General features: G+C 34.6%; 3 protein-coding genes across 3 annotated transcripts; 1 reads left to right on the top strand and 2 right to left on the bottom strand.

Annotated features, from left to right (window-relative positions):
• The first annotated feature begins 464 nt into the window (after positions 1–464).
• LOC140044421 (cytochrome P450 2U1-like) lies at positions 465–2,903 on the top strand. The gene is made up of 4 exons (XM_072088918.1): positions 465–848; positions 1,036–1,809; positions 1,921–2,118; positions 2,624–2,903. The coding sequence occupies exons 1-4, from the start codon at positions 494–496 to the stop codon at positions 2,803–2,805; spliced, it is 1,509 nt and encodes a 502-aa protein (XP_071945019.1). The 5' UTR covers positions 465–493; the 3' UTR covers positions 2,806–2,903.
• A 2,457-nt stretch (positions 2,904–5,360) lies between these two features.
• Positions 5,361–8,038, bottom strand: LOC140043454 (nitric oxide synthase 1-like). The gene is made up of 7 exons (XM_072087966.1): positions 8,032–8,038; positions 7,777–7,943; positions 7,428–7,645; positions 6,790–6,986; positions 6,282–6,451; positions 5,815–6,040; positions 5,361–5,467 (listed from the first exon to the last, which is right to left on the bottom strand). Exons 1-7 carry the CDS (start codon positions 8,036–8,038, stop codon positions 5,361–5,363), a joined length of 1,092 nt encoding a protein of 363 aa, XP_071944067.1.
• Positions 8,039–9,507: 1,469 nt separating this feature from the next.
• On the bottom strand, positions 9,508–14,513 carry LOC140043456 (nitric oxide synthase, salivary gland-like). The gene is made up of 9 exons (XM_072087968.1): positions 14,499–14,513; positions 14,261–14,379; positions 11,846–12,100; positions 11,550–11,691; positions 11,085–11,224; positions 10,821–10,995; positions 10,245–10,346; positions 9,744–9,938; positions 9,508–9,600 (listed from the first exon to the last, which is right to left on the bottom strand). Exons 1-9 carry the CDS (start codon positions 14,511–14,513, stop codon positions 9,508–9,510), a joined length of 1,236 nt encoding a protein of 411 aa, XP_071944069.1.
• Positions 14,514–24,374: the final 9,861 nt, after the last annotated feature.

The following is a 24,374-nucleotide window of genomic DNA, read 5'->3' on the forward strand; positions in this document are numbered from 1 at the left end:
ACAAGGGATCTACGTCGTAACCTGCTACCGGGACCATGTTCGCTAAATCAGGAGAAACTTTGAATGATCGTTCGGAACTGCTTGTAATTGACAAAATAGGTCAATATTCGTACTGTCAACATAGAGATAAATATACCTATACCTTGTACCTAGTTGAAGGTCACCCTGTTGATTGTTAAATATAATCGCTAAAGCATAACATTCTAATACCGGTATTTAATCCATTTAATATTCCTTTGTGTATTATACTATGCACACTATACAACGATACAAAATAAATATCCATGCATGACTCGCACAATGTGTTTTATATTAATGCATGAACCAATCAACCATAGCGTTTATTAATACTATATGCAAGATAAAATGCTATGTTTGCGTTGAGGTCACATGCCTTATATATTGCATAATTTCCGGGATAATTTCTCGCTCATTTACATCATTCTCAGCAGAGATACTCTTTCTCAGAGTCGCGAAATCACACTCTTCAATCATGGAGTTTCTTTACGACGACTTATTTGCTAGAATGGACCTCCAAACGTGTATTATTGGAATTACAGTTTTGCTGTTTCTTTCGTATATTACAAGGGATCTACGTCGTAACCTGCTACCTGGACCATGGGGTCTTCCCGGCCTTGGTATAATACCGTTTTTGGGAAGCCAACCACAAAAGGTACTGGTAAGATATTCTAAGAAGTATGGTCCAGTGTTTTCAGGATATCTTGGCAGCAGACTGGTGGTTTTCGTCAATGATTTCAAGTCAATGAAGCAAATGTTCGCTAAATCAGGAGACACTTTTAATGATCGTCCGAAACTGCTTGTGATTGATGAAATAAGTCACGGAAAAGGTAACCACGTGTTAGTAGGTCTATAGTCTATATTTATCTATTTACCTATATTATGAGAAACAATCACTGTATCTAGCTTTGTCTTAGATATATGTACGCGCTAGGCGTAAGCTATGACGTTTTTTTGTTAGCCTTTTGTGATTGGTTGCCAAAACAAAGTTTCTAATAATTTGTATTGTATTTCAAGGTATAGCAAGTGGGTATTTACATTTACAATTAAAAGAAAAAAGAATATTTGCCATGAAAATATTTCGAAGTTTGGGAATGGGTAAATCAACTTTTGAAAATACAATTGTACACGAACTAGAATACCTGAAACGTAAACTGTTAGAAGTTGCTGACACGTCAGTTGAATACGACCCTAAACATATCATCGAGAACGCCGTTTCAAACATCACATGTGGAATCGTTTTTGGAAAACGTTACAAGTATGACGATCCAAAATTCAAAAGATTTCTAAGTATACTGTACGCAAATTTTGAAATGATTTCCCATTCTGCTGCTCTGAACTTTCTACCAATCTTGAGATATATTCCTGGAAGTGGTTGGAAGACTATATTTAAAAATGTAGATACGTTTATGAATGAATTCATTAATGTTGAATTGAAAGAGCATACAGAAACAATTGACTTCAACAATCCACGTGACTTTATCGATGAGTTTTTAAAAGCAAAATCTGAACTGGAGAATGAAGGTGAGAATACAGATGCATTTGACGATGAATCAGCCAAACAAGTTATCTCGGAACTTTTTATCGCTGGAACTGAAACAACCGCAACAACGTTAAAATGGGTAATTCTGTACTTAGCTCTCTATCCCGATATTCAGGCTAAGGTGTATGAAGACATAATGTCAGTATGTGGAGGAAACAATCCTCCAACATATAAGGACCAACCAAAACTTGTGTACTCTGAGGCAGTGATGATGGAAGTGACCCGTATCCGACCTATTGCTCCATTAGGTAAATAATTGAGCCTATATAATATATGCCTGTAATTACATACCTCGAATATATAATTTTAAAATAATAAATATATACGAACACATTTTATACACACTGTTTTACATACAGGTGTCGCGCATGCTGTTCTGCACGATACGTACTACCAGGGGCATTTTATAGCAAAAGGTACAACCGTGATACCAAATATGTGGGCAGTGATGCATGACCAAACCACTTGGCATGAACCAGACAAATTTAAACCAGAAAGATTTATCGATGAAAAATGTAATCTAATCAAAATGGAGGAGTTAATTCCATTCTCAGTTGGTAGGTTATTTTCAGTATCCACAATTATAGATAGTTTAAGAACGACACAGCGATTGTTCAAAATAATTTCATGTTATGCTCAGTTATCCACGATAAATATACTCAACAAAAACACCAATTCTACCCACAATTTAAAAGAACCACTAAAAAATAATTAAGTTTAGTTAGTAAAGGGGTTGAACTTTGGCGTGAAATACCTGAGACTCTTAAGTTACATAAGAATCCTATAACTTTTAGGCCTAAAATAAAATACAAAGATAAATTACTTTTGCAATACTCTGATTAATCTTTTTTTGTTGATAAGAAAAAAAAAAGATTTCTACTTATAAGCTGTGCTTCAGACATTCCCCCTTTCCATTCTTTCGTTTTGTACAGTAATGAATATTTATATATGTTTATGTTTTTGTTGTGAATGGAAATAAAGAAACAAAACACTAGAAGAATGTATGTATTTTTTTCCCAGAAAAATATCTAATACAGTGTATACTTATAATTCTCTCCATAGGTCGCCGTTCCTGCCCGGGAGAACAATTAGCTCGCAAGGAACTATATTTGTTTTTCACACACTTAGTTCATCAGTTCAAGTTTGAATTACCTCCAGACAAGCAGAAACCAACAACGGAACCACATGTTGGAATAACCTTATCTCCCAAGCCATATCAACTGATAATCACCAACAGAAATTAAATAATAATAATTATTGACGAGCAGCATTTGTAAATTTCAATTTAATCTACATTTTACTGGGTTTTTAATTTGTTCTTATTCTTAGTGTTTTACTCTATTTTTAGACACTAATTATAAAATAGTTTATCCTGTTAGTCTTGTTACACTTTCTGTGATATAAATCAATTAAAATTGATTTTTTAAACATTTTGAACTATCTATCATTTTAATCTTTTAGATTATTCCGTTTAATTGCATGTGTTATACAATAATATCAAATTATGATTTTGACCAAATAAATAAAAATGAAAACAAACAAAAATATAGGCCTATGCAGTATCGTGGGCAATACGGTAAGCGTTGTGATTAATGGTACTATATTCCTACATCTAATTTAGGGCTAATTTTCTACCGTTTAATTTAATATTTGGATTGCAGCTGTTCACCGACAGCACCCTGTGCTATTATACGTTGTTGCTTGTTTGATTCAGAACAAAAAGCATCATATTTTGTCTAGCTATCTATTTAGATCACGTGGTCTTTGTATTCTGTGTATCGATATACAACTTTTCCCACCCACCAAGTTCCCTCGCCAAAACTTTCTGCCGCCAGGTTCCTTCGCGCCAAACGCTTGTGCGTGGTTCGTCTTACGCGCGCGCATCTCTTACGTGATGTTCCTTCAACGCGAAACTCCAAATATATCTTCATGATATCGGTCTTCGTCCTTTAAAGAAATGTTTATGTAAGTTAACTAACAATATAGAAAATGACTAAGGAAATGATTTCATATGCCTATATGCCTACAAATTACTTAAAAAATATTAATTAGTTCTATTCGAGGAAATATCAGAGTTATTCAACATTTCTTTGAAGCTGGTTTGTGTAAAGCTCTGTCTACACTATCAAACTTAAAACTAAAAAAATGTGATATGACATCATCATTTCCATATATGGGCACATCCCATTTTGTTCACATAAAGTTTGATAGTATAGACAGCTTTATAATATTTAAACAAAATATGCCTATATTGTCACACTATGGTAAACAACGTATATGTAGAAAAATTAATATGGCTAATATGATATTGATATTTCCGATTCTACGTAAAGCTCTGTCCTGTCAAACTTTGACAAAAAAAAGTGTGATGTGGCTAAATATGGCATAGTGATATGACATCATCATGTCCACATATGAGCACATCACATTTGTTTGTCACATAAAGTTTGATAGTGTAGACGGAGCTTAAGATGAAGTAAAATAAAAGTAAAAATAATCGTTACCTTTAGTATCTGTAGCATAGCTTCGGCATTTGCTAATGTTGTGCATCCGTGAATTTGTATAATGTCCAATAATGTCGTTATTACGCCTCTCGCCATGTTTGTCCCACCACATATGTACACGTGACCTCGCTGCTCGATCATTTTCGTGTATACAGTTAATGAATGTTCAAGTAATTCATTTTGTACGTATCGCTATTTTAAGCAAATGTTTACATGTTATATATTAATATGTGTTTTCAATGCTTTCTTTTTAAATTGTTATTTATTTTTATGTCTTTAGGATGTGGCCAAGGATTACTAATAGTAATCAATAACTGTCCTATCAGATAGGTGGTAATCATCTGATACAACCAGTGAACCAGTTCACACCAGGGAAACCCCTACTTGTCTCGAATGATGAACTGGGTTCACGGGTTATAACTGTGTACACTGGACCTACGATTCATAGTCCTTACGGTTTATAAGTCTGTTTGGTGGATGCGAATATCCTCTACTCTTGGTGGGACCCATGGAAGATCAATGACTCGGAAGATCAATGACTCGGAAGAGTCGTTTTCATTGTCAAATTAAATTTGAGTATCCACTACCCCTAAGTCGTGCATTTGTTTTGTCTTACAGCAATGCCGTAGAGTTTAAATGAAATAGGTGATGTTAAAGTATGTTGCTTATATTACATTTATTCTAGCAAACCGAAATTGATAACTTTAGTTACAGAAAACCGATATTGTAAATGAATTCCTTTAAAGTGACGTAGTTGCTTCTGCGGAATAATTGGGGTTTTGTTGTTGAAATTTCCGCATAAACTTAAGGATAAAGCTAAAAAAGGTATTCCTACCTTTTGACCATTTTCTGTCTGTGAAAATGCTACATTAACACTTTCTAATACACCTGACTGCAACAGCGCCTTCAATTCATTTTCGTAAACGTAGTCAATAGAGGGATGACGACAGCCATAAAACAAAGTGAATATAGGTTTCTCTTTCAAACTGGCTTTCATCTGCTGGTGTTGAAAGAAGCCTCGAAATGGCGCAATACCTGCTCCATTCCCAATTAGGATAATAGGTGCAAACGATTCGGAAGGAAGATGAAAACCTTCGCATCTTAAACACAAAATCAATGACATTAAATAACGCAAAACACTTTTTTGTCAAACTAGTTTGATAGTGTAGACATAGCTTTAGAAACTTTGATGAAAGAAACAACCATGATTAATTAGCAAAAGAATCTTAAAAAAGTATAACATGATTCTAAAGAAAACAAAAACCTGAAAGTGACTCGTTTTATTGTTTTGTAGATTACCTTTTGATAGATAATGGAACGACATCTTCTGCCTTCATTTTTCGAAACCATCCGGAACATAGGCCATAACTGTGTTTTCCATTCTTAGCTGTTGTTTTTACACCTAAAAATAACAGTAAATTATAAATGTGAAATAAATTCTAATAACTTTTAAAAAAACGATAGCGTATAGGCCTACATTAATTTGGAAAAAGGAGGTATTAAGCTCTGTCTGCAATATAAAACTAGTTTGACAAAAAAAGTGTGATGTGCCCAAATATGGTAGTGATATCATCGTGTCCATATATGGGCACATCACATTTTTTTTGTCACATAAAGTTTGATAGTGTAGACAGAGCTTTATGTATCCTTAAAATTCCAAGTTGGTAAAAAGTCTGTGGAAAAAATTTGAAACCATGTCGGTATTATTGCCGCTCAAGCACTATACTTAAAACTGAAAGATATACTTACCATTAACTTTACCACTAGTGAAATGCTGCTGTAAAGCCACTGTTAGGTGAATCTCATTTGCATAGGTCAAAAGGCATGAGCTGACTGAATAGTATCGAGGCCTAATGATAGGAAACTTTTCAATGATGAGTTCTGCAGTAATCTTTACGTTGACAAACACGTCTAGGACGTCACATACAGATGGATTTCCAAGTGCATGCAACGTCTCTTTGTATAAATCTTGTTCCTAGTTGATAAATCATGAACAATAAACGTTTCAAATATGTGTTTAATGAACAAAGGATCGGATGAGGAAAGATGGAGAACGATTCACGCTTGTCATTGGTCAACTCACTAGTGGGAACCAAACTTAACGGGCTAGACTCGATAAGTCAATTAGATTTTATAGCTCCTCCTTATGCTACTTTACCAAAAATAAGAAAAAGAAAATAATTTTGAATTGAAATGAAGAACACAAAAACACATACGGTAGACAGTCGTTGAAGAATCTGTTTCTCAGCAGAATCTGACGACATTAATGCAAAAGTTGTCAGAAGTTCCTGAGTTGGGGGCGCACTTATGTCTATAAAATGTTTCAATGCTGTTCGTACTGAGCAGGGCGGTAACCTGCTGCATTTTCTCCATGATTTACTTGCGTCTAGAATAAAGTAAGAAGGTATATTGCAACGGTCGGTGGATTGTCGAGTTTAAATACAGGAAATGTATACAAGGTAGTATCAAACTTATTTGTAATCGTGGCACTTGCATTACTAGACCAAACATACATATGCAGTTTGCGTATGTAAATGTAGACTACTGTTTTTTTTTTATTTATACGCTGTGCTTTGAAAATCGTTTAATTTGAAATGTAACCGTAAGATATATGACAACTTCTTTATTTTCTTTGAACGATGAACATTTCAATATGACAATACAAAATAAAATTTAAAAATTCTACAAGCAAATGCTTATAAAAAAAGAACCCTATTTAAATACCAATCTCAATAAATAGACTATAAATACCAAGTTTTTCAACTTCAATGACGTCATCAAAAGTCCGTGTGTTCATTCTGCCAATAATTTTGTTCACAAGAATTTCATCGTTAGAGGGATAAACGATGACGTGGTCACCTGGGTCATACAATAAACCAGTTTCTTCAACATGTTCCAATCGAATAAGTAGCGTAGACCGACTGAAGAATAACAAGGTAATGAGAAAATGAGAAAAAATAATAATAAATAAATAAGAGAGTCAGTTTTTCTCTGTAAAAGAACAAATAAATTAAAAAATACCACACAACCAAATACAGTAGAGCTAGCAAAACAGAGTTGGAGGGGCAGTCTTCACATCATCTGAAGTTGGCTCCAATTACGAAGAAGAAGAATCAGCAAATTTCAATGGTTATATCGGTCGGTTGGTTAGTCAGTCGGTCGTTCGGTAAACACTAACTCAAATTTGCACACGCGACTGGGCCAGCCATGTATATGGCCTTGTTCACTTACAATTAGAAGTCTTGGTTTGGCTAGATTGGTAATCATGCTTCAATATTTAACTTTAAAAAAACCTTTGGAACGTCAAAAGAATAGATCTACACTTTTAGGTTTTAGCAGATCTAATTAGTTTGAACATTTACCTTGACGAATGTGATTGTAATTCTTTTTTTGAATGCAAACGACACGGTACAACCTTCCTCTTGTGTATCGACGAAAGAGAATCTATCAGATTTGGTTCTGAAGACTGACTTTTGACAACACGATAGTCTTTAGGATCCCATTCCAGTTCTTTCTTTATTTCATCGATTGACTTTAGTAAGATTGTCTGATCATACAAGGAATTCTCATTGCAGATAGTCTATAAAATACAAATGATTATTATAAGCTTGAGTTTGGCTTATTTTCAATTTTTTCAAAGTGTCCAATAGGCCTGCTAGTGTTATTATCAGAATTACAAACATTTTACTCCGGGATTTAACTCTAGCATACCTGAATCACTTTAAGCGTCCAAATCTGAAAAGACTCCGCCTGTTTGTACAGCTCATCCCCCTCACCGACTTCAAGTAATTGTTGTGCTCCAAGTTCGATGAGATTGTCGTTAACATCATGGGCAAATTTACAAAAAGTATGGTACGATCGAGATCCAAGACCAAACACTGCAAATCTAAATATTAAAAAAGCGCCATCTAACGGCCACACAATGAACCAAATTGTCTGCTATACTTCTAGTTGAAAATTCCTTACCTGACATTCTTGAAATTCCTTTTACTATCATTTGGGTTGCAATCGTTTCCATTTTGATACGTGACTTTTGTACGTAGCAACGACAATTGGCGACCAAATTTCTAAATGAATCAAGATTATAAAAAAAACAACTTGTTATACATACAAAAGATATACAGGCTAAATTATCACGTGAAACAAATACTTACCTACATGTAAATGAAACATCGTTGCAAAAAAATCACACTAGATACATAAAGCTTGGTTCTCAGTACGACGCAACGCAAAGACGCAGACGTAACACTAACGAGTTGACCGATTACAAGCGACAGTTTAAATAATCCATCGCTTGTGATTGGTCAAATCACTTATGTTGCATTACGTCCTGTGTTGCGTCTCTATTGGGAACTAATTCACAATACGTTTGCTGCCCTCCCTCTACAGTTTATGAATGTCAATACATACCAGTTATTGTTTTTACCTTTGCATTTTGTGGAGGGTCACCATTTCCAAATGTACTTGTGATTATCAGTAAGATATGCTCTCTGCTCAGTCGCGTTGTGTCGTACTGATCCATCGGGTATACCTTAAAGCAGCAAAATACAAGTTTAACGCCTCCACCCTGGACATTCGCCCAATGAAACATAAAAAGAGTACTATTTATCCGCACATGACGAAAGGTGGAGCTGCTACCGTGCAATTGATCGTTAGACGTAATTGCGCTAATAGTTACGTAATTTATATCGGTATGCTTACCTCAACATAAAATAAATTCCGATAGAATTCGGCAAATCTTCGTGCAAATTTTTCAGACTGGCCTGTCTCTGTTCCGAACAATATACATACCCTTTCACGTTGGGCAAGTGCCTTCATTGTCATGTATTGCACGCACATGATAAAACTGAAATGACAACATTAGTCAATTGTATTTTTTTTCTTTTCAAATTGTTTAAAATGTTTTTCTTTTCCAGCCTGTGTTTAGGGATCACAGCCTATAACAAAAATTAATGACACAAAGAAAAGAGAATGTCACATTTTATTTGTAATTGACATTAACTTCAGTGTACATGTCCGAATGGTCAACCATTCATCAGCTTCAACCACGCCACGTCACTTGTTTTGTCACGTATAGCCAAGAGACGTAAATATGCTTAGTCATATTAACTTTTTTTTTATCACTTTTTAACTTTTTATCATACTCATTCAACAGCGAGTAACTCGCCAATTACAGGATGGATAAACTATTTAATAATTTATCGTGCTTATAAACTAAGTCTCATTTGAGGCTTAGGGAGTGGAGTTGAAAGAGTCATGAGTTACAACCCTGCACTAGGTCAGGATTGAACCCGGGACCTTGGGATTGGAAGGCAAGCACGTTAACCACCAAGCTACAGCTCCACTACAGCTCCACTATTAAGTGTATATTGTTGTACTTTAGTTGATAAAGACGTACTAGGCCCTGAAATGAGATAATAAACATACGCCCTCAACTGTCACTCACATTGTAACTTCTTTCAATGTGTATCGCTTCTGTTTAAATTGCAATTTCAATGTTGGATCCTGCCATTCGTGCGACTCAGCAGCATTGTCCTGTAAAAAAATGTGTGAAATTGAACTAAAAACCGTCGTTCAAAAATTCAGCACGCCATATTCAACAATCATTGCTGTGTTTAGAGACAGTTGAACGAATGCAATTATCTTTTTTTTTTCAATTATTACTAGTGTGTTTATACCTGGTAATCAAATGAAGGTTTTAAATGATAATTCGTCATCTCCTGATGAAATACCTTGGTGGCGCTACCAGACAGTGGGGGAACTATCCACACCCAGTCAGCTGGACAACCTCCCCTTAGCGTCTGCTCTTGTTTAAAATGTTTCATGAAGGCATCAGACGCTGTATGATGATCCCACAGTGTAACGCCAGCTGTCTGAACAGAAAATAGAACAGGTTTAAAATCAGTTTTATGAATGGAGTTTAAATCAATACACTTTCCAGGAAGTTCTATAAATGGAGTTTGGACTATAATTTTGATTATTTAAGTTATCATATCAATTTTGTTTTTCTTTTTTTGTGTGTAAACCCTTATATTTTGTTTTTCTTCTGTGTTTTCTGTGTATTCAGATTTCTATGTTTCATATGACAATACTGTAACGTACGGCGAGAGTCAATAAACTAAACCTAAATCTATTATAAATTATATATTTATAGTAACATTTCTTCAAACGTCACTCACCTGAAAACTGTAATTAACAGCCAGTGTTGTCTCCACCATTGCTTTGTCCTTCCAAAACGATGAGTTGGTTGACGTATCAAGACACATTCGCTTTGCTATTGGCTACCAGTACAGAAACATAACAATGAGAATTTTATAAAAACTCACATAAAATCAATATTCGGATCGAACAGGTTATGCAGAGAAAAGGAAACTACATCTAATAAATCAATCAATCAAATCCGAAATTTTAAGAGGTCTAATTTAGTTTACTATGTATTGTTATTTTGTTCAAAGTGGGGTCAAAGTGGGGTCAAAGTGGGGTCAAAGTGGGGTCAAGGTAGATTACCACCGTCTATTTGAACCAAAGGTGTCTATACGTAGCAAATATTATTATTTCTGTAATCTAAAGATGTCTACATTTTGACCCTCAGTTGCATGCTGCCATTGTATTTTTTGTACGGGTGATTGCATGATAATAAAGAATACGAAGTAACTGTTTTACGAGAATAACAAGGTGTTTCTACGTAACAAAAAAATATTAGTTTTGTAATCTACAGACGTACAATGATATTTTGATATAATAAGTATACATACCTCTAACATATTGTACCGTTGTGGATCACAAATATCGCGTGTACCTATCTCTGTTACCATGTACCAGCCGCTGAATGGTGCGGCTGGAAATTGAATTCCACCGCAATCGAATACCATATCAGACACTGCTGGTACGGCGTACCACTGAAGGCCTAGTTCATTAAACCATTCATATCTAGAGAAAATAGAAACAGATACACAATTGCGTAAAGTAAAATTTGGGAACCAAGCTTTAAAGCAAATAATACCATCTTTAGAACTTACGTTGGATGTGATATTGATACTTGCAAAACTAAATTCGAAGGTATCTCAAAAACGTCTGGATCATTTCCATTTGTTGATAACACTAATGGAAGAATATCAAACATCCCTCTCTTTCCTTTCCATCCAAGTAATTGGCAAAGCTGAAACAAGATAAGATTTTATAATTTAGCACGTACAGTTGTTTCTCAATTATATATTATGAGAAGAATACACACGTCTATGAAAATATTTGGATTGCGCCAAGATGTGAGACCACGACAATGGTATTTGTAGGCTAGCATGGTAACCACCACGCACGTTAGATCAACTGTGCGTATGCACATAATGACGCGAAAAATGAGCAACCTCTAGGAGCTGGGCTGGTCGATACGCGCACAAAGTAGATGAGTAGACTTACACGAACATTGGAATGCGAATGTCAATGTTATGTTAACATGAACCCAGTTACCTCTAAAGTACACATACTTTTGTAAATTCAACATTTACTGGATCACCGATGGTCGTTCCGTCTTCCCTGATATACCCGGCATACCGTATCAACTGCGAGTTCCATATACGGCAATTCTTTTGTCCTGGTTGTCTTGCTGGGAATATTGTCATGGCCGATCTAGCAACAAACAATTAATTAACACATAGATTAGAATAATAAGACATTTTAGTGTCTAAATAACGCCAAACGTTTTTGCGCGCCCGTAAAAGGGTGTAATATCACTGAGTCACATCTCAATCGTACATATTCGTCAATAATAGGCTCAAATTACCTAATTTTTCCTTTATTCGTAGCAAATTCCAAGTGTCTACAAATGGCTTCAAACATGTCTTTTGTTGATGAAATATTACGGCAATCATATACTTCTAGAGTGTTCCACTGTTGTCTTCCAATGCATCTAGGTGCGTTTCGCCAAGCTAACTTGGCGCCAAATACGAGTTCTTGGCGGGAAAGTTCATAATGACCCGTTTTTGTAATAGATTCTTCAACACACTTTATTCGAGCCAAGTGCAAATCTGTTCCATTTCTAAGATAGAAAGATAGTAACGGTACGAATAAACACGAGGTGCAGTGCATATTATACGAATAGTTACTTACTATATTATAATATAGTCACAAGTAAAGTATTTATTTTACGTTTTGCATCATTTTTACATTGTATGAAATATTTAAATCTAAATGTTTTCCCTCGTACAATGTGTTTGATATTAAAAAATCTTAATCGTATCCCGTAACTTCTTTGCTATATCTAAATAAATGAATAATTATTTTTAATCAATTTCAATTCAGAATGATAACTTGTAAATTGTAGGCGGTATTCATTCATTGTATTTATATCCATTTTGTCATCGTGCTAACAAACAAAGCAAATACCTGTACTATAATTAGCAAAATTATATGTTGACACGTAAAAATATGGTAAAAATTGTAGATAAACTAATATACCTGAAAAGGATTTACATAAGGCATGAGGTAAAGTACAATTTAAAAAAACAAACAAAAGAACAGTAAAACAAACCGACTTATAATAATCTAAAAATATGTCAAACTTGTAGAACAGACACTCATATGGAATTTAAAATGGACCTGAAATGGATTTTCGATTTTTTTCATTTTAGAATGATGTTTTGGGGGCTATTAGGTGTTGCTAGAATGTATATTGTTACAAAATATAAATTGGCCCTTTTGGGGAAAGCCCCATTTGAAAATCAAAAAAATTCGCGGGTGACGTCACTTTGCGAATATATTCCTATCCCTCCAATGGAAAATTTGCAGTTTTTTGGCTATAACTCTTGAAATCTATGGAGTATTTTCTAAAAAATGCTTGTGCATTTGCAGAAACGTATTTAGAATTTTTTTAGATAAAATTATTACCGTATAAACGGTTATTCATCGAGTAAATGACGATTTAAAATCTTAAAATCAACGGTTTTTTTCTGGCAATACCGAAGTTGGCCTGGCAACGTTGTCCGGGATACAGCTCCGTGCGCAATGATGCGTATCCATATTTTCCGTTCGTGTATTTTGTATATCGTTCGTAATTTATACTGCTAAAATTTGTTAGTTTCTTTAGTTTTTAGTTTAGCAGAATTAAATTAGTAATATGAGATGATAATTTATTTGTCACGAATCAGGCAGTTCGAAAACGAATTTTATTCATATTTTACTTTGGCTTGACAATGAGCGCAGCAAGTTGTTGATATCGCTTTGGTCCTTGGATACACATGAAACGGAGCCTCGCCGCATGATGTGGGTGGTGGATCGACTCCGCGCTCTGGATTGGGGGCATAGAGGCCTAGTAAAGGTTTGGGAGGTAGGCCTTCTAAATTCGGGTTTTAGAACAAACGAAGTACATTTTAGGGACCTATATTTCAACAACATTAGATATTGAATAAATTAGTATTAGTGTCAACGCTTCGCGTATCTTTCCAGGCCGTCGATCATTCACACTGACTATCGGGCGGCATACACGCTCTCGATATCATCGTATGTATATGTGACGTCGTGAATATAGAGGCTTCCGACGGCCGTTGAAATAGAATATTGCAATGGCGTGAGTAATTTTCGCTAATTTACCATGGTATCTTAAAATTTCGTTTTTACTCAAAATACTATACATTTTGTTTTTATTTGTGTGGGTTTGTGTTAATTTGATACATTTAAATAACATGTGTGAATTTCTTGAAAATCGAAATTCCATTTCAGGTCCATTTTAAGCGGATTAACAGATGTTAGAACAATGAAAAAGTCGAGGGAAAAATAAAATAGTTATTACTTACTGACCAATGTGCCGGTAATACGAATCAATGAATTCAATGGCTTCTAGACTCACATCAGCGAATGATAATTGCTTCGTGACATTGCCTGACTGTCTCACCAGTGCCCCTATACAATGCTGCTTAGTAGACACAAATAACACACAAAACAGTGTTTTAGTTTAATTTAGCAACGAAATCTGCTGAATATTCAAATACACAGGAAATAGAAACCACGATAAAAAAAATATATTTCCAGTGCTGTATATGCACATACTATCTATTTGCAAAGTATCGAAGGAATATTTGGTAATACAGCATCTCATTTATATCACATGTGGTGCCTGTATCATGTAAGGTTAGGTTACTACTAGAAACACATGTGATGTTGTATTTCTATGATACAGTAACGAGAATGGAAAACAACTTACCTTATTGCTTTCTGTGTGCAAAGTATCCCGGCTTCTTGTGTTCGAAATGTAGTCTTGCAGAGATATGTGTTCCTTTTTCTGCATTCTACAGCCTCTGGACCTATCCTCCATTTACTTCTCTTTGTTAGAATATTAAGCAAGCACAGACTTCGACTCAAAGACTAAAGATCCTGATGAGGTGTTATTTACATACAGTTTATGGAATTTTGTTATACAAACCTTTTATGAGTGTTCCTACCCAAAGTTCATACATTGTGGTAAGGTTTTATCTTGTTAAATTATATGTATAAAGAAAACGAATTACTACACTGTAAATAGTTTAAATATCGCGATCAAATATTTAATTTAATTATTGTTCATGGTCGTAAAGTCTTGTTATAAAGTAGTTTTTCCGTGACACCATTCCAAAACAATAGATATAAATCCACAATATCAATACAATCAAGCCAAATTACTGTTTTATTATTTTCTTCTCAAATTTTTTATCTCTTTTATACACAATCCGATATTATTATTTAATTCTTTAACTTGTGAACATGCCGTAGTCTCCATCATAATAATAATATAATTTTTAATATCAATATATTTTAAAAATAAACGAACAAGCTAGAAACATAGGGAAACTATACCCAGCAATAAAATCTGGAGATATAAAAACGTTTTTGATTCAACATTGCGTTACTCCTTGCCTTGCCTTAAAATAGTAACATTTCTTCTTCGTCAAAAAAAAAAAAAATAAATAACACACACCGAGACTGTTAATGTAGCTTTTTATATCATCTGTTTTAAAACATTTCAACACTGATTTTGTAAAAAAGAAATTTAAAATAGTAGAAAGATCAATATTAGGAATTAGATGACACAATATCATTTCACGATTCCAGGCAGCATTCGGTACTACTGTCGTGTATTAGGAGAAGGTAAGAAGGCTCCATCCCAAGAAAGAGGGCTATGAAGTACATGAAGTTTGTAATACCTTAGTACCTTGATCTTTACGTACTCCTTGACAAGTTTGAACACTTTCAACAGGTTACAGTCTGACCAAAATCATGTCCAATCTTAACAAATTAATGTATGGTTTCAGAAATAGTCCTCAAATAAGCCCTAAACCTCTTCCATAACATGTTTACGTTAAAAAGAGTGATTCTATACATATAGTTGTGGAGTCAACAGAAATAAAATTTAACAAATATTTGATACAACTATCCGCTTTTGTAAAGAATCACAGATAACAATGTTGTTGAAGAGGATGATAATAAAATGTAGTACCTGATACACCACCATGCCATGGTTGATTGTTATGGACTTTGCCACAGCTTAACCAAACACACTGGAATAGGTTAAGTCTTCCTTGTACAGTTGAACCTCCCGTAAGCGGCCACCCTCGGAACCGGGAAATATGGCCACTTACGGGACCAAATGCACTAATTAGATAAACAGAACAAACGGGCTTTTGAAAGTCTCCGTTAAGGGGGGTGGCCGCTTACAGGAGGTGACCGCTCACGAAGGTTTAACTGTATTCTCTTTTTGACAATCCAGGGAATAGGAGGTTAAATATGGTTTTTGAGGATGCAGCCTACGCGCAACGTAACTAATTTAACCAATCACAGTTCGTCACTCGGTAATTCATTTCTATGATAAAATAACTTGAATGTGTATAGGCTACGTGTGTACGTTGAGTTATAGGGTAGGGAACCAAGCTAAACGGAGAAAATATATAATATATACTTTTGACATAATACTTTTTAAACGTTTACGATATTCACAAAGTAAACGTCATAGGATTTATGGCAAATGTAAAAAAAATTACCACATCTTTTTAAAATAATTTTTAGTTTACTGTGCCATTTTTAATCATAACCCCAGAACAAGAACTGAATTGAAAAAATCCTTCACGAGATTGACTTGCAGTCAACAATTTATACACATATGGACCAAATTTTTTGCAATGGCGTTATTCAATTGAATATTTTTTAAATGAAAAATAAATGTATAAATAAACACGTTAAAAATCACCATTTATCGCTTTATGCTGATGAACTAACATTAAATGTATATAGGAAATGACGCTTTTTTCTCACTTTTATTTTATTTATGTTATATTTTATGTAACAGTGTCCTGCGAAAACATAATTATATACTAAAATTCTAAAGTTATAAACGATGACTAAATAAATGTGAATGAATGAATAATAATAAGTGAAAATAAAATACTCACTTTAAACTGGAAATCATACAAAATGAAAATGAAAAAATGTGTTTCAATCTCGTAGCTCTTGGATGTATGTCTATTAAGGTACCTTTTTATAATAGCTTATAATATATATCTACGCATTTCTCTAAAAATAAATACTCAAATAGCTAACAACAACTTTAATTCTTAAAAAGTGGGTTGTCGTTTTTCTTTTGGTATGTCATTGTTGGTGAGACTTACGCCCGTATTCTTAAACCGGACTTTAGTCGTAGTTCGAAGTTCGACTTGAAAAAGTCGTAGTTCGAGCTATTACTTCAAATTCGATTAAAAAACGAAGTAGTCGAAGTTTGCAGTTCGACTTAATGAAGTAGAGCTTTTAGTCGAGTTGCACACGTCTGGGTAACAAAGGCTATACATTGGCCAATGACAAGAGAGTATTTGAGGAGCAGACGACATTTTGCGCATTGATATCACTTTCCATTTCTTACAACACTTTTTACGCATCAGGACTATGCATGAAAAATAATTTTAATCGTTAATTATTAGAACAATATCAGTATTAATTTAACAGTGAAGTATATTTGATTAACAAAAATAGAATCTTCAAAATATATTTAGGAACCATGGCGGTACGGTAACTTTTATATTTTCTAGGCCCCCAACAAAGTATGATCGCCACGAACCACGCACTTCATAGCGTGACAAGAAAGCGCTAGGCCCCCTAAACATTCCATCGCGTGGTGAATTGCCGCATCTCCCATTGTCGCTATGGCGTGACGTAGCTCAAGTCGGACTTGCGCGAAGAAAATAATGTAATTTGTATACAGTTGTAAATAAAGATGATTTTCATTATTATAACAATTAAGCTAATATAAATATAGATATTTCATTCTTCAATATCTGGCCAATATAACAACTCAATGACTGTTACGTTTTTTATAAACATCGTTTAAAAACCATTTAGTCGACCATTTAGCCTGCCCCCTCCAGGACTAAAAAAATCGATCAAAATCCGTCTCGATTTAGTCGAGGTTGGCCTGATTTAGTCGGTGATTTAGTTGAAGTTCGGTTTATGAATTAAAATGACGTCATTTTTTTAGTTTTAGCTCGAACTACGACTAAAGTCCGGTTTAAGAATACGGGCGTTAGCATTTTAATGCCCTATGCTCTAAATGTCTGGTAATTCAAAAGGCCTTTATGTTATTCTCCACAAACAGTACTAACAAGTGTGGCGCTATACAAAGACTTACGCCCGTATTCTTAAACCGGACTTTAGTCGTAGTTCGAAGTTCGACTTGAAAAAGTCGTAGTTCGAGCTATTACTTCAAATTCGATTAAAAAACGAAGTAGTCGAAGTTTGCAGTTCGACTTAATGAAGTCGAGCTTTTAGTCGAGTTGCACACGTCTGGGTAACAAAGGCTAAACATTGGCCAATGACAAGAGAGTATTTAAAGCCGATTTTCCACTAGGCGAATTTGTTCGCGCGAATCGAAAGCGTCATGCTCTGCGCATGCGTATTCGAGTTTCTGTCTGTCATACTCCCTTCTGCGACGAATTCTAGTTCCTTGAATTTTCGCTGTAGCGAAATTTACTAGTTCGAAGTGTTTCTACTTTTTGCGAAGCGAAATATTGCGCAACCAATCAGAGCTCAGGAAATGAGCTATGACGCTTTCATGAGCAGTCATGCGAATCGAAATACTCAGCAACCACGCGAGGAACATGAACGTCGCAGCTATTCGCTCATGTAGTGGAAAGAGAGTAGGCGATTTTTGTCTCTTCGAAACGTTTGATTCGCGCGAACAAATTCGCCTAGTGGAAAATCGGCTTGAGGAGCAGACGAAATTTTGCGCATTGATATCACTTTCCATTTTCTTACAAAACTTTTTACGCATCAGGACTATATATATACATGAAAAATAATTATAATCGTTAATTATTAGAACAAGATCAGTATTAATTTAACAGTGAAGTACTTTTGGTTAACAACAAACAAAATCTTCAAAATATATTTAGGAACCATGGCGGTACGGTAACTTTCATATTTTCTAGGCCTCCAACAAAGTATGATCGCGACAAACCACGCACTTCCTAGCGTGACAAGAAAGCGCTAGGCCCCCTAAACATTCCATCGCGTGGTGAATTGCCGCATCTCCCATTGTCGCTATGGCGTGACGTAGTTCAAGTCGGACTTGCGTGAAGAAAATAATGTAATTTGTATACAGTTGTAAATAAAGATGATTTTCATTATTATAACTTATACCAATGTATATTTAATTAAGCTAATATAAATATAGATATTTCATTCTTCAATATCTGGCCAATATAACAACTCAATGACTGTTACGTTTTTTATAAACATCGTTTAAAAACCATTTAGTCGACCATTTAGCCTGCCCCCTCCAGGACTAAAAAAATCGATCAAAATCCGTCTCGATTTAGTCGAGGTTGGCCTGATTTAGTCGGTGATTTAGTTGAAGTTCGGTTTATGAATTAAAATGACGTCATTTTTTTAGTTTTAGCTCGAACTACGACTAAAGTCCGGTTTAAGAATACGGGCGTTAGTGCACTACTTAAACTAATATTAGGTTAGGCATACGTGATATCAACAACTTGCACTATTACTAAAGTTACCGCAACAAAAATTCTCAAAAGAACAAATTATGAATTGATAGGATATGTTCAATTCAATATACTTTTTACAAAGAAATACTTAAGTTCGTTCATAATAATGGTGCCAGCAAAAATAACAAACATTCTGAAAGAAAATAATCCAATAATTTCACCTAATTTTTTTTGCCATAAAAAGATCGCGTGATACATTTGTATTAACATTACTATATAGCCATAAATATCACATCATCCATGACGTTAAATCACTTGTAAGATGCAAATCTATATTGATTTGATATTATGTGTATTTTATCGGTTCTATTATAATGTTCTATTATAGAATTAACATTTGATCTTTAACTGTTGTAATTGTTATACTTTCTGTACACTTAGTTTACACTTTTGTTTTATATTGAGTGTCTACACCGTATAAATAAATAATCAAAGTTAGTATCATGAATACGTCTTTACAAATGTCTTCGTGTAATCACTTTGAAGGGCGTTCTTACTTTAACTTTAACTTTATTATCGCAATTCATTATTTAGATAATATATATCATATAAAAAAATTACAAAACACAAAAATGCAATCAAAGGTTAACAAGGTGGAGGAAATATTTTACCAGTTCATGAAAAAACCATGTTTTTTAGTTTTACATAATTGGTAAACAACATTCATTCATTCTAAGATTGTAAGATTTAATGAACCAGTCGTTTCGGTAATACTTTTTAAGTCTAATTTCTTCTTCTAAATCTTTATTTTCTGGAAATATTGCTTGCGCCGGCACTACCAATATTATGTGGCCATATATGGAAATAATGATGTAATCATTACCATATTTGGGCATATGACTACCATATCAGTGGCATGGCAAGGAATAATTGGCCCACGCGCACCCAGATCTATTGAAATAAATAGAGTAACATCATTCACTTCATCTGTTTGATTTCTTAAATAAATTGTTGAAATTAATATTTACTTCATTTATGAACTTTGACCGGAAGCGTGTACTGTCCGTCCATCCTGCATTTTATGTGTGCCATAAAGTTGTAAACAAATATTCCGAAATCATTGTGAATTCGATTTGATAAAATCATTTCAAACCAGTATGTATTCTTACAGATTGTTGTTTTATAATAAGTAATTTTTAATCTTTTATCAGACTAGTGTGTTGTTAACATGCTATTCTGTGTTGTGCAAAGTTTTCTGGGTAATTTTACAGTTTTATTTATATCTTTATATGATGATATGCCAGTTTTCCGAAGCAAATTTCTGTTAATTTCAGTTTCAATGGACAAAGATACTGACTATGACTTTATTGGTGAACCTAGAATTATTATTATATAGCATAAATAATAGGCCTATCAATCGAATGGACCGAAAGTGACATCACCAGGCTAATCACGTGGTACTTCTTTATCTTGTATAACAATATCTTTCTGACCTTATGCACTTCTTGTTTTCCCAACAATCTTTCTTGTTAGTTGTCTGGAAATGATGGTGTTTTAAAAGAAAAGATATCAAGTCACTTATACGGTAATATTCTTACTTTATTTTTTCAGTTAATATTTCGTTAGTGGAAGTATTTATCACGGGTTTCGTCATTCTCTAAGTTAATTTATTTGCTTGGCAGTTACGTCTTTTTTTGGCTTTGTCCTCCTTGACTACAACGAACAAAGAAATACGGCTATGTTGGTGGTAAAGTTTACTACAAAATGGAATTTTTATCAAATCGAATTTACGATGTATAACATGTCTTATCTACCAACAAATAATTAACAACAAGGTAAATTTGAGCGTTGATACCACAATGACGTCATGATCACATAACACAATCCAATTCGGCTCGCCATTTGCTGCTGGCTTCAAAGAGAAAATAGATCATACGCGTATGGCGTTTGTACGCGCGTGCGTGCGTCAACAACTATGCATTTCGTGTTGAATTTGATATTAAAGTTTTATACTTGGTAATAAAAAAGTTATGCACGAATTAACCGCAATACGGTGTGTAACTTAATAGTAAAACGAGGGATGGATTTACTTAAATTGTTTATCACCCTATCGGTCAGATGTCATTTCGAAACCCAGTCCATAACACCCACCGTTGCGCCACATTCGATGTGGAATCTAGCCACATAATACTGATGTATTGGAATAGTGTCTTGAGTAGCTGATTCTGTCACATTCGATGTGGAATAGCCACAAAGACTACTGATGTATTGGAATAGCGTATTGAGTAGCTGAGGAGGAAGATACTTTAAGACTTTAAGAGGTAGGTCCGATATCCCGTCAAATTCATAGCAGCGTAAGTCACCTTTCCCCTAGTAAAATATTATCAGAAATGGTCACTGATTATTCTACGTATATTCATTATTATTATTCAGGAATTGATTCACAATATACAGTTGTGATGTTAGTTGGAGCAATTGTTTGATCTAGACTCGATATTATGTTAAGAAGGTCTCTTCATCTTAATCAACATATACACACTAAATCTAGACTGTATTGAGTTCTTTATGTTGGCTTTGTAGCGGTTTCTGAATGTTCAAACACATATCTAATAAGTTTTGTTTTTTCCTATTGATTTTGAATGATCTTTTAACAAATCAGAACTTCTCAAACATTCGTAAAATATCTAGAGACAAACTTTTCCCTTTTTTTGCGAAAACCCACATAAAAATGTTATTTTTCCAACGTCGTATTGAATTGCACACATCACAACATGTAACGTAGGCGCGCGCAATGAATTGATACATAAAGCGTGGTTCCACTCTAGCGACGCAACGTAACGCAATCTACGCAACGTAAGAATATGCCTCCAATCATTGTGTTTTCCCCCACCTGTTGCGTCAAATCAAACCAGCGATGTTTGCAGCACTGTTGCTGCAAACATCGCAGCTTGTGATTACGCAATACGGCACTTTGCGTTACGTTGCGTTCAAGTGGAAACCAGTTATTTGAGGTTTTAACGGATTTCTGTTAAGTAATTCGCTTCATTGGACCCCATGATACGTGGGCGAGTTGATTTGACGTTTATTTCCAAAGGTAATAGAATTTAAACTATGCTATATATTTCCATGGTTATATAGCAAATATCAAAAGCGAATGTTTGATAATAAAGATAATAAATCATACTGTATAAGAAGGCTTGGTGACGTCACTAGTAAATCACTACCCGTGGCAGTGATCCACACACCATACTGTATAAGAAGGCTTGGTGACGTTAATAGTAAACCACTACCCGTGGCAGTGATCCACACACCATAGTGTATAAGAAGGCGTGGTGACGTCACTAGTAAACCACTAGCCGTGGCAGTGATCCACACACCATAGTGTATAAGAAGGCTTGGTGACGTCACTAGTAAATCACTACCCGTGGCAGTGATCCACACACCATACTGTATAAGAAGGCTTGGTGACGTCACTAGTAAACCACTAGCCGTGGCAGTGATCCACACACGTACCATACAATGCCTGTATAAATACCATATGGGCGGCCATTAGGGCCAAAATCCTGGCATTCACTTCAGAAAATAAAATTACTATAACATGAACATTATTCTTCGTTATTGGCGTGACAATCCCTACTGCAGCTCAAATAATGGACGTAATAACTTTGTCCATGCTCAAACGAACCTAAGATAGGGTGCAGGTGAAAATAACTGGGGCTGAACATTATTATGTAGTTACAATATTATGTCCAGAACTCTAAGGATCTGTCTACACTCTATCAAACTTTATGTGCCCATCCATGGACATACTGATGTCCTATCACTACCATTTGGGCTCATCATTATTTACGATTTCTATATAAACAGTGTTTGTTTATACAACAGGTTAGAGTGTCCGGGCATTTCGTGGCCCTTTAAAATATCCGCATTGAGGTAGTTTACATAATACAATACTGTACATTGTTTCCGCTGTTAGTTGGAAATACGGTAATTTGCCTAAAGCGTGGTTACCAACTATTGAGACGCGGCGGACGGAAGGACGTGCGTAAGCTTAAAGGCGGCAACACAATCGACAGAAATCTACTGTATAGGGAAAATAACACCGCGTATGTTACATACTTGGAACATGGTGATGTAATGAGAATAAATGAAACCATTTTAATATAAAGTTTCGAACTCGGTTATTACCTGTCGTCAGCTGGTGCGGCCACAAATTACGTATGTCATGACTTTATATGTTTTAACTGTGTGTATTGTTTAACATAAAATTTATCAGCAACACGTTTAAGCCAATATTATTGAGACGGCGGGTCTCCGACGTCCCAATCTTTCTTTCCATAACTTTTCCAAACTTGGTTCAGTATCGTTTAGCGGTTAATACATACAAATATATTAGGTATTTATAACATGTTCTATAACCTCTTGGAAGATTTGCACGTGTAGCTCGTGACTAATTCATATGACTAAGTCATATGAGGATAAAGGTTTAATTTATGCGGTACCAGAATTTATGAGAAAATAATGTTCCGGTGTTATTTTATGTATTTAATAGAACAGTGCAACTAATGTTATTTCTCAGTGAAAGGTGTCATAATAAAACGGATATGTGAAAAGTAGTAGTAAATCAATTATTATTTTCAACATTTACATGTAGTTGGTTCCAAAGTCAATGACACGCAGGGTGCGCGCGAATCGTGGCTTTACGCGCACGTACACGATTCTGCTTACGGTGCAAATTTTGGTTAACATGGTATTTTATTACTAATACCAGACAGCAGAATCATTTTAAATATTAAATTAGGGAAACCAACGTTGAAATCAATATGTTTATGAATATTGGAATTTTATTATGGAATAAACTCTACAAATGTATACAAAAAATGTCTACTAGAAAATTATACAATATGAGAACATTAATTATAAATATTTAAACATTTCTAAGCCCTTCTTTTTTTTTATCCAGTTTGAATTTTTTGGTGTTGTGTTGTATTTTGGTGTTGTGTTGTATTTTGGTGTTGTGTTGTATTTTGGTGTTGTGTTGTATTTTGTTGAAAAACGGTTTGCAATTACAGGGACTGATTTTCATTGATATTTAAAATGGGTTTGGTTTGGCTTCTAGAATTTTCCCATTTCTTTGTTTAAATCAATTTTTATTTGTTAATATCATTTTAAAATTTTATATCTACAAAGAAAAAAAATTGTCATTGTCATAATTAGATACTTCACACCAATTATACATATAATAGTACATTTGTTCACACATCAAAACATTTAAAACATACTCATCTCGCTTGGGTGGGGCTAGGTGGGGCTAGTGCCTTTGGTATCGCCTCTGACACTTGCCAGTATTGTATCGCT

Source organism: Antedon mediterranea, chromosome 3, assembly GCF_964355755.1.
Source record: "Antedon mediterranea chromosome 3, ecAntMedi1.1, whole genome shotgun sequence".
Taxonomy (NCBI): domain Eukaryota; kingdom Metazoa; phylum Echinodermata; class Crinoidea; order Comatulida; family Antedonidae; genus Antedon; species Antedon mediterranea.

Bases quoted from the DNA above. Each gene is read 5' to 3' on its own strand.
- LOC140044421 (XM_072088918.1), top strand. From the start codon at position 494: ATGGAGTTTCTTTACGACGACTTATTTGCTAGAATGGACCTCCAAACG. The intron at 849-1,035 runs GTAACCACGTGT...TTGTATTTCAAG, and splicing joins TGAAATAAGTCACGGAAAAG to GTATAGCAAGTGGGTATTTA. The intron at 2,119-2,623 runs GTAGGTTATTTT...TTCTCTCCATAG, and splicing joins GTTAATTCCATTCTCAGTTG to GTCGCCGTTCCTGCCCGGGA.
- LOC140043454 (XM_072087966.1), bottom strand. The intron at 7,646-7,776 runs GTATGCTAGAGT...TGTATTTTATAG, and splicing joins GGACGCTTAAAGTGATTCAG to ACTATCTGCAATGAGAATTC. The intron at 5,468-5,814 runs GTAAGTATATCT...TGTTATTTTTAG, and splicing joins CACTAGTGGTAAAGTTAATG to GTGTAAAAACAACAGCTAAG.
- LOC140043456 (XM_072087968.1), bottom strand. The intron at 12,101-14,260 runs GTAAGTTGTTTT...TTTCTATCTTAG, and splicing joins TGCACACAGAAAGCAATAAG to AAATGGAACAGATTTGCACT. The intron at 10,996-11,084 runs GTAAGTTCTAAA...TATTTTCTCTAG, and splicing joins GTATCAATATCACATCCAAC to ATATGAATGGTTTAATGAAC.